At 40.2% G+C, this 11,378-nt stretch overlaps 1 protein-coding gene across 1 annotated transcript; it reads left to right on the forward strand.

The window, feature by feature from the left end:
- Positions 1-617: 617 nt before the first annotated feature.
- Positions 618-11,290, forward strand: LOC106867082 (hemocyanin G-type, units Oda to Odg; the record flags this gene model as incomplete). Its single annotated transcript, XM_014934350.1, has 8 exons — positions 618-1,850; positions 2,961-3,423; positions 4,073-4,854; positions 5,514-6,755; positions 7,061-8,311; positions 8,467-9,488; positions 10,098-10,338; positions 10,500-11,290. Coding segments are annotated over 8 exons (7,025 nt in total), but the record flags the coding sequence as incomplete, so codon positions are not given.
- Between the last annotated feature and the right edge of the window lie 88 nt (positions 11,291-11,378).

Here is an 11,378-nt window from a genome sequence, read left to right on the forward strand (position 1 = left end):
TATATATATATATATATATATATATATGTATATATATATACGATGATGATGATGACAATAATGATGATGGATTCTCTTATCATGAACGACAAATGAGAGTTCAGTAAAATAATGCATTGACAATGTTCTATGGACACGAACGTGTCTGCCGAGGCCTGCTGGTGCCTTGCAAACCTTTTGGCAAATGGAACAAGTTGGGGACTCAGTTTGCTTGAGTGCGTGTGGATCATTTACTACATGTTTTCTTGAGTGAATAGCAAGGTCTGCTCTGTTCCGTGCCACAAAACCGCGGCGACATGCACACACACACACACATGTATACATATACGAAGCAAATACAAAACAAACATAAAAGTCCACGGAAACTTTGCAGTTGATATTATTAGACTGACGCTTAGAAAGAGAGAAAAGTTACGAAGTAACTCGGCGGAATTTGATCTCGAAACGTAACGGCAGACGAAAGACCGTTAAGCATTTTGCCAGGCGTGCTAACGTGTCTGCCAGCTCACCGCCCTCAACAAAGTAAAATATTAAACTTCCTATGTTTTCCGTTTCATTTATTTATATATTTTTCTTTTTATTCTCTTATAATCATTATTTTTCTGTCTTTCCTTCAGGTAAATTCGTCCGCAAAAATGTCGACAGCCTGACCCAGGATGAAGTTGTCAGTCTACAACTGGCCTTATATTCTATGCAAAAGGACGAAGGTCCGACTGGCTTCCAGGCTATTTCAGCCTATCACGGAGAACCGGCTGACTGCAAAGCTGCCGATGGTAGCACAGTGGTATGTTGCCTGCATGGTATGCCTACGTTTCCTTTGTGGCACAGGCTGTACCTTGTACACTTCGAACAGGCTATGGCAACTCATGGATCAACTCATGGCGTCCCCTATTGGGACTGGACACAGCCGATATCCGAACTGCCGGCACTGGTGCAGCATCCGTTGTTTATTGACCCCAGCGGCAAGAAAGCAAAGAAAAATGTCTTTTATTCGGGTGCCATTGGTTTTGAGAAGAAAGTCACTGCAAGAGCAGTTGATGACCATCTTTTCGACGCTTCACATGCAAAGAAAAACAGCTTACTGAAGAACATCTTGATGGCTTTTGAACAGGAAGAATATTGTCGATTTGAAGTTCAATTCGAGATAGCTCACAATCCAGTGCACTTCTTAGTTGGCGGCAGATATCCTTATTCTATGTCTAGTCTGGAGTACACCTCATACGACCCACTCTTCTTTTTGCATCATTCCAACGTTGAGCGTCTGTTTACTATATGGCAAGCTCTTCAGAAACATCGAGGTCACGATAGCAAAATTAACTGCGGTTTGAACCTGTTGCATACTCCCATGGAACCGTTCGGACGAGATTCTAACCCGATCGAACTAACCAAGAAGAACGCTAAAGCAGCCGATATATTTACTGCCGATCATTTGGAATATAATTACGACGATCTCACATTGAATGGAATGAGCATTTCCGAATTAGACAGCTTATTAAAAGAACGTCAATCTCATCCGAGATCTTTCGCCAACTTCCGACTGGGCGGCATCAAGACATCTGCTAATGTCCATATCTCGGTGTGTATCCCGAGCAAAGATTCAAGAAAGAGTGATGACTGCCATCACGACGCTGGAGAATTCTTCATCCTTGGTGGCAAAAGAGAAATGCCATGGGATTTCGGTTATCCTTATCTTCATGACATCACCGATACTGTCAAGTCGTTAGGATTGGAATTGGATGGAAACTATTATCTGAAAGCCGAAGTAACTGCCATCAACGGAAGTCATCTGCCTAGTGATGTTATTCCGAAACCGATTGTTACCTACATACCGGAAGTTGGACATCACGACCGTAAGTACCATTTAAACATATTTCAACAGAAACTTCATTTTAAACACCGCTAAATTACACAAGTCACTAGACCATTCGATCAGACGGCTAGCAAGAAATAGCAACTAAATCTTCCTCAAATTACAATCTAAATAAAACAGAATACATTACTAAATGTACTTCCACATATACAAATAGATGGGATGTTCACAGTTGTAAGGGCTTTGTTCATAAGTCTACATAAACAGGGATAAACAACGGCATCATTTGATCGAAAGTAAAATCTGAAGATTTCTTCACAACAGAAACATTTCAGATTTATTCTGCAGATAAGGTTTGTTTCTTTGTAAAATGAAGTTCACATTGTAATTGAGAATTATCTGATTTCATTACTAATCTGGTTAATTGTAGACATAATAATATTAATTAAGCTCTCTGCGTCACTGAATACGATCTATGGTTATTTATAAGTAGGGAAAACTGTAAAATCCGTGACCTGATGTGATTTGAAGGTCTTCATTACATCAAGTGTGGATGGTAGGACTGATGCCAGTGAAAATGTAGGCAACAAGGTAACCAGGCTTCTTGAAAGAATCCTCACCAGAGACTAAGCTGTTGCTAAAGTCAGCCAAGTAGCAAATTGTTGTGTTCACACGGTTATCCTTGCTGTGTCTACATCATACAGTTAGGCGTAACATCCACGTTTTAGGTCTACCACTTCCTAAAAATATTTCTTCAAACTGAAGGTAATACAATTATTAGATGATGATGATGATGATAATATTCTATTGATAATGAATTAAGAAAATAGAATCATAAATGTACTATGAGGAATGGGTTCGGCGAATAAATACAAGATTTAAAAATATGTACAGGGATCGATTTATTCGACTAAAACCCTCCAATCACTGCTCAAGCATGGCCGCTGAAAATTTACTAAATCTAGTCAAAAATATAAAAGATGAAAAAGATGAAAGATACATAATTCAAGAAATTATAATTTCTGGGAAAGAGCGCATGGAGGTTCTCCCAGCAAATGTAATGTCGAAATATTTTAGACAATAGTTTTAATTGAAATGAATTATTTCAAAATTAACCTCTATTTGAAGTGTCTCTCTTCTCTAATTTCAGCTGAGATGATCAAAGTTGATAAAGCTGATGTAAAGGTACGTAAAGATGTCAGTGTCCTCACTAAAGAAGAAGAATATGGAGTAAGAATTGCCATGGAACGTTTTATGTTGGATAAATCCATTAATGGTTATCAGGCTCTGGCAGAATTCCACGGTCTTCCTGCCAAATGCCCGCGTCCAGATGCTCCAAATCGTATTGCTTGCTGTGAACATGGAATGGCTACATTTCCTCACTGGCACCGGCTTGTAATCATGCAGTTTGAGGACGCCCTCGCTGACAGAGGATCTACAGTTGGTGTACCATATTGGGATTGGTCAAAACCCATCACCCATCTGCCCTCTTTGGTCGCTGAAGAAACATATCAAGATCCTTTCACATTGGAAACTAAACCGAATCCTTTCTTCCGTGCCTCCATCGACTTCCTCCATTCCGGGGTCTACACTACACGCGATATTGATCCAAGGTTTGTAACTCTGGCCCTTTATCGATTTTTGTTTTTTATTGATTGGAAACAGCTCTCCATTTCATAGAACAGCTCTTCGTTTCCTCGTTATTATTATCGTTATTCCATCTTGTACACTTTTTGACATTTGTCGAATGATAGCTCTTGGTGGTATCGAAGTATTTGAGCGTAGTGGAGGATTACTTTCGAAACGACTGTTCAGGTTTCAAACCCAGACTATGCACTCACGTGCTCACGAGAGAGAGAAAGCGAGAGAGAGATGATAATGCTAATACAAGTCGGGTATGTTGAGTGAATTGTAATAGAGACGCCTTTGGGAAATTCAGAATATACCAGAAGCAAATAGAGGAATGACTAATTGTTGATTGTCTTTCAAAGGTCATAGTTAAACTATATTGATTGGTTGATTATCGATGGTATATACAGGAAATTGCATGAAAATTTCTGTAAAATTTTACCGCAGTATATTCGAGAACTGGAGGAGGATATGGGGAGACGATCACTGAATGAAAAACAATTAGTAAAATATATTTTCAATAAATATTAATTAATTTGAATTTATTAATAAGCATGTATTGGCTAAAATAAATATTAGTGAATTTTTTTTTTTGTGTGAAGATATAATTGAGGCTTGTTTTGTTTTATGCAGATTGATGAAACAACCAGCCAAAGGTGACCATTGTCCACTATACGACGGTTTGTTATTGGCCTACGAACAAGATGAATACTGTGACTTCGAAGTTCAGTTCGAGGTTACACACAATTTTGTTCACGCTTGGATTGGTGGCAAAGAGGCCTACTCCATGTCGTCACTGCATTACACTTCGTTCGATCCTCTCTTCTGGTTACATCACGCTCAAGTGGACAGGTTATGGGCCATATGGCAAGCACTGCAAATACACAGAGGAAAACCGTATAAAGCATATTGTGCCAATTCCGAAGTGCATCGACCTCTCAAACCATTCGCTTTCGAATCTCCCTTCAACAATAACGAACACACCAGAGCACATGCAATACCGACAGATGTGTACGACTACCAAGCCAACCTTGGCTATACGTTTGATAGCCTGTCGTTTGGCGGCATGTCAATTCGAGAACTGCAGAAACACATCGATGAAAAGAAAACCCATGACCGGGTATTCGCCGGTTTCCTCTTCGAGGGTATTAAAACATCGGCAAATATCGATCTCTATGTTGTGGCAGCTGGCAACGAATATCTAGCTGCACCAACTTCTGTTCTTGGTGGCAGCAAGGAAATGCCATGGAGATTTGATCGATTATTCAGACAAGAAATTACAGATTCACTCAAAGCTTTGGGTGTTGATCCATTTGGCGATTTTACTCTCCGTGTCGATATCAAAGATGTCAATGGAACTGCTTTACCATCGACCATTATTTCACAACCGATTGTCATATTCGAACCCGGCAAAGGTAATGAAAATTGTTTCTTTATCTCTTGCTTGAAATTTCCTTTTATGCACTACCAGAAATGGTTAGTTTAGTCATTCAAGTTATTGAATACAATCAATTTGGTCAGTCTATAGTAAAAGTAAAGATGCCGAGGCCAAACAGCTTCATGCAGTCTTCTCAAGAACTTTTCTCGGACTTCTGAAAAAAAAGTGTAGTATTTTATTTCAAACTATACATTAGAATATATCTTTAATTTAATTTGATATTTTTTAAAGGTTATCTTTATAATGCTCTTCGAGATTTAGAAGCACTATATTTCCTTATATTTGTAATTACTAGTTTAAAATAATTACAATTGCGTTCAAAACATTAAAATCCAAAAAATTCTATAAAAAAAAATACTAAATAATAGTTAATCGTTGGGATATTTATTTAGAATCACCAACTTTTTACATTGTAGTATCGTTTTTTTTTTTTTAATAATATTCTATAAATTCATAGGTTTAGGAGTAAAAGATATTTTCTGAAAAATGGCTTGCGAGATGTCACTTAACTTCAATATGGCTTTCAACATAAAATGGTCTCCCAATTCGAGTTTATAGTGTTGTTACGTCCGTCAGCATTGATGTATAGAATATGAGCGAAACCTAATTTTGTTTGTGTATCGTCTTGTATTTCAGTTAAAACAGACGTTAAATTTGACGAAAACTTCCGTACAAGAAAAGCAGTGTCTACTCTAACAGCGAGCCAGATGACAGCACTGAGAGAAGCCCTGGTAAAATACGAAGCAGATAAAACAGCGAGTGGCTATCAACAAGTGGCTGCTTTCCACGGTTCTACAGAATGGTGTCCCAGTCCTGACGCCGAACATAAATATGCTTGTTGTCATCATGGAATGGCCACGTTCCCACACTGGCACAGATTACTTACGTTGAACTTCGAAAATGGTTTACGACGAAACGGTTATGACGGCGGAATTCCTTACTGGGATTGGCTGAATCCGATCAGTGCACTTCCGAACCTTGTAGCTGAAGAAGAATATACCGATGTGAATGGCGAAAATCACATCAACCCATTCTTCAGTGGTTCGATCGACCATATAGGAAAGACTACATCTCGTGCTCCTTCGGCTGACCTTTTCATCCAACCGAAATTCGGTGAATTTACTTCTTTGACCAACGAAGTAATCTTCGCTCTTGAACAGGAAGACTTTTGTTCGTTCGAAGTACAGTTTGAAATTGCACATAACCATATCCATGCTTTGGTTGGAGGTACTGAGCCCTATTCAATGTCCTCTCTCGAGTTCACTGCTTACGACCCAATCTTCTTACTGCACCACTCAAACGTCGATAGAATCTGGGCCATCTGGCAAGCTTTACAGAAACATCGAGGAAATACATACAACTCTGCCAACTGTGCAATCGAGCTTCTTCGTCAACCGATGTCTCCTTTCAGTTTGTCAAGCGACATCAACGTTGACTCGCAAACCCGCGAACATTCCGTTCCTTTCGATGCGTTCGACTACACGAAAGGCTTCCACTACGAATACGACTCACTTGACGTCAGTGGGTTGTCCATCCCGCAATTGCAGACAGAGATTAACAAACGTCGAGCTAAGGATCGTATTTTCGTTACTTTCTTACTGGAGGGCCACAAACAGTCCCTTCTCGTTGAGTATTACATCCGATTGCATGGAAGTGCTGACCGAAATAAAGCTGGTGAATTCTACGTATTGGGTAGCCAGAACGAAATGCCATGGAAGTTCGACAGAGTGTACAAAGCCGACATTACTAGACAAATGGAACAACTGCACCTCCATTACAACGATCTCTATCACATTGAATATACACTGAAGGACATGAGTGGTGCTGAAGTGACAAGTCTTGGTTTAGAACCTGCAGTCATATTTGAACCTGGATTAGGCAAGTTAAAACTTACATTTAATTACATTCAACAATAATCCCATCCCCGCATTAAAATCGAATCCATTTTTTTCTTAGTTTTATAAATTCCCTTGAAAAATTAAACTCGAAATTACCTTCATTCCATAATTACATAAGCGAATATTTAATGCCATATTAGTTACCCTCCCCACCACATACAGAATGCCTCATAATTCAATTTGCCTGAAGATATTTTAGATGGCTCTACAAACTCTATCGTCGAAGCTTTGATTAAATGACATTTCTGTATTTTTTACTTTCTTTTTGTTTTTCATTTTTCGCAGGTCATTATGGCGAAGACCGTGCATGGATCGAACCTGTGACGAGTGCTAATCGAATCAGGAAGAATTTGGAAAATTTGGATGTCGGTGAAATTGAATCTCTGAGAAATGCTTTCAAGCAGATCAAGATGGATGGTACATACGGAAGAATAGCAGCTTTCCACGGACTTCCTGCTAAATGTCCAAACGAAGACGGTAGCAAAGTGTACACGTGTTGTTTGCACGGCATGCCCAACTTCCTTCACTGGCATCGTTTATATACAGTGTCTGTTGAGAATGAACTGTTGGCTAGAGGCTCTTCAGTTGCCGTTCCGTACTGGGATTGGCTGAAGTCTTTCGAGGAATTACCGAAACTTATCAGCGAAGCTACGTTCTATAATTCACGCACTCTTCACATTGAGTCGAATCCTTTCTTCAAAGGAAAGATATCGTTTGAAAACACAGAAACTGACCGTGACCCTCAACCGGATCTCTTCGGAAACAACTATTTTTATGATCATGCACTGTTCGCCTTTGAACAAACAGACTTTTGTGAATTTTCCACTCACTTAGAAGTCCTTCATAACAGTCTCCACTCTTGGCTTGGTGGTCGAGATCCTCATTCCATGTCGTCACTTGATTATGCAGCCTACGACCCTGCTTTCTTCCTTCATCATAGCAACATCGATCGTCTGTGGGCCATTTGGCAGGAACTGCAACGCTACCGTAAATTACCCTATAACAGTGCCAACTGTGCTCTTGGACTGCTCAACCAACCAATGCGTCCTTTCAGCAACAAAACTGCAAACTCCAATCTTTTGACCTTCACTCATAGCAGAGCAAACGATGTGTTCGACTATCAGAATGTGTTTCATTACAAATACGACTCACTCACTTTCAACGGTCTCACTGTTATTCAACTAGAAAACCTCTTGCAACACAACAGGAACCAACAAGATCGTGTTTTTGTAGGATTCTTGTTGCACGGAGTCAAAGCTTCTGCCGATGTTAGAATTTACATATGTGCTCCGACTGGCCAGAATCAAGAGAATTGTGCCAACTACGCCGGAGTGTTTTCCATCTTGGGAGGAGAATCGGAAATGCCATGGAGATTCACTAACCTCTTCCGTTACGAGATCACTGATTCACTCGTGAAGTTAGGGCTCAACCACAATAGTCACTTCCATATTAAAACAGAAGTTAGAGCTGTTAATGGATCGAAGGTAGAACAGAAAATATTTCCAGAACCAACCATTATATTTGTTCCGAAACATGGTAAGATTAACTTTCTATCACATCCAATATATTGTCATGTTCTTATGCCTTAAGATTTCCTCCTTTCAATTTACATATGTTTTTTTTTGTTATTGTTTTTGTAAAATGCCTTGCTTATTTGTTGAATTGATGTAAGATTTGTTGTCGGTTTGCAGGTGCCCATTCCGAGAGCGACGAGGAGAAATTGGTACGAGGAAACCTTGTAAGAAAGAATATAAATCGTTTATCTCTCGATGAAATCGATTCTCTTATGCATGCTTTAAAACGAATGCAAAAGGACAAGTCTTCAGACGGTTTCGAAAGCATAGCAACGTTCCACGCTATTCCACCGATGTGTCCGAACCCAACAGCTAAACATCGCTACGCCTGTTGCCTCCACGGTATGGCCACTTTCCCTCAATGGCACCGTCTGTTTGTCGTTCAGTTCGAGCAAGCTTTGCAAAGACACGGCGCCAAAGTCGGTGTTCCCTACTGGGACTGGACTTATCCAATGTCAGAAATACCCAGCTTCCTCGCTTTGGAGAAATACGTCAACCCATACACAGGCATCGAAATGTTCAACCCTTTTAACCACGGTCACATATCATATATCAGCAAAGAGACTATGACCCACCGTGATATCAGCGAACATATTTTTGAGAAACCCGAATTGGGAAAACAAACTTGGTTGTTCAATAACATCGTTTTGGCTTTAGAACAAACGGATTATTGCGATTTTGAAATTCAATTCGAGGTCGTTCATAATGCTATCCATTCTTGGCTGGGTGGTAAAGAAATCTACTCGATGAACCACCTGCATTACGCTGCTTACGACCCAGCTTTTTACTCCCATCACGCCAACGTTGACCGCCTGTGGGTTATTTGGCAGGAACTTCAGAAGTTAAGAGGTCTTCCGGCTTACGAATCCAACTGTGCTCTTGAAATGATGTCGAAACCACTGAAACCTTTCTCGTTCGGTCCTCCCTACAATTTGAACCCTCACACCTATAAATACTCTACGCCCTCGTCCGTCTTCAAGTACAAAGAACATTTCCACTATGAATACGATATGCTGGAAATGAATGGCATGTCGATTGCGCAACTGGAAGCTTACATCAGGACTCAGAAGCAAAGAGAGCGAATGTTCGCAGGGTTCTTATTGAAAGGAATCGGTCAGTCGGCCTCTGCTACTTTCCAGGTAAGTTTACGCCGCCTTTGCAAACCTGAACGACACAGCACTTGGGTCAATATCGAAAATGCATGATTCATCATACACACACACACACACACACACACATCAACACAGCAACTACACGTATACACACACACACACACACACACACACACACACAGGCAGACATATATATGCACACACACACACACATACACTCACAAACACATACACGCAACGAACATAAAATGCATATATACACAATCACTAACATACTGATACATAAATACAAACGTAGACGCACTACCATAAGTATCACGCACAAACATACGCACACAGTCTCACAATATACGCAAACACACATACACACATACACATCACCATAACACATGCATACGCACACATACACACATCAGACACAACTTAACATAAACGCGCAGACAAAAAACTTAAACGTATCTCCCCGTACACTCACTGAGAAACAGTAATACAAATACACGCACACACTAACATAAACGCACGCATACACACACTAACCAGATATTCGTCTCTGCACTTAGGTTTACCTTCTCATCACCAACACTCTCCGCCATTTCTTTCCGTAAAAATAACCCCAAATCAATTTCTTTCTTTCAGGTTTGTGATGAAAAGAACTCGTGTCACGACGGCAGCCATTTCGCCATTTTGGGTGGAAGCGCTGAGATGTCATGGGCTTTTGATCGTCTTTATCTGATGGAAATTACCGATATTCTTCATGATATGGGATTGAAATTCGATTCTCATTTCCACATCCATCACCATATCAAGACAGCTAATGGAACTGATTTACCATCAGACTTAATCCCACAAGCAACCATTATTCGTATTCCTGCATTGAGTAAGTCGTTCTCACTTCTCTTTATTCCTCTCTCTCTCTCTCTCTCTCTCTCTCTCTCTCTCACCCCCCTCTCTCTCTCTCCATTTTCTTCTCTCTTTGATCTGTCGTATCATTTCTAGATTCTCTTGTCTAAATGTTATCTCGCCTTTCTTTGTAAACAGGACATGAGAAGCAAAGATTTATTCCACACAACAGAATTCGCCAAAACATCAACTCCTTAGAAGAACGAGATGTACAAAATATCATGTCTGCTTTAACACGTATGAAGGAAGATGAGAGCAGTTTCGGATTCCAGACTGTCGCAAATTATCACGGTTCTACAATGTGTCCAGATCCAGAAAACGCGAAATACGCCTGTTGCCAACATGGTATGGCAACTTTCCCTCATTGGCATCGTATCTATGTACTGCAATTCGAAGAGGCTCTACGAAGACATGGTTCCAATGTTGCAATTCCTTACTGGGATTGGACAACGCCTTCTGACAAATTACCAAGTGTTTTGTCCAGGTCTGATTACTATGACGCTTGGAATGATGTTGTGGTTGAGAACCCTTTCCTCAGAGGTTACATCAAATCAGAAGAAACATACACTGTACGTGATGTTCAACAGGATTTATTTGAACTGGCAAAGGGAGGTGAAACGTCTTTGCTGTACGATCAAGTTCTACTAATGCTGGAACAGGAAGATTTCTGTGATTTTGAAGTCCAGTTCGAAGTTGTCCACAATTCAATTCATTATCTCTTGGGTGGTCATCAGAAATATGCCATGTCCAATTTGGTATACAGTTCTTTCGACCCTATATTTTACATCCATCATTCTATGGTAAGTGAAGCTTCATTGATATTTTTTCTTTGTTTACGCTCTGAGTTGAGTTCAAACGCCAGCGTGGTCGACTTTGTCTCTCAACAGTTTGGGGTCCGCAAAATAGTACCAGTCAAAAATTGTATTTGATGTAATCAACTAGCCCTTTTTCCATCAAAATATAAGGCATTGTGCCCATACCAGAAGAGAACTGGGGTCGATATTATCGACTTGCCCC

This window comes from Octopus bimaculoides, unplaced genomic scaffold, assembly GCF_001194135.2.
Source record: "Octopus bimaculoides isolate UCB-OBI-ISO-001 unplaced genomic scaffold, ASM119413v2 Scaffold_295674, whole genome shotgun sequence".
Classification (NCBI taxonomy): Eukaryota; Metazoa; Mollusca; class Cephalopoda; order Octopoda; family Octopodidae; genus Octopus; species Octopus bimaculoides.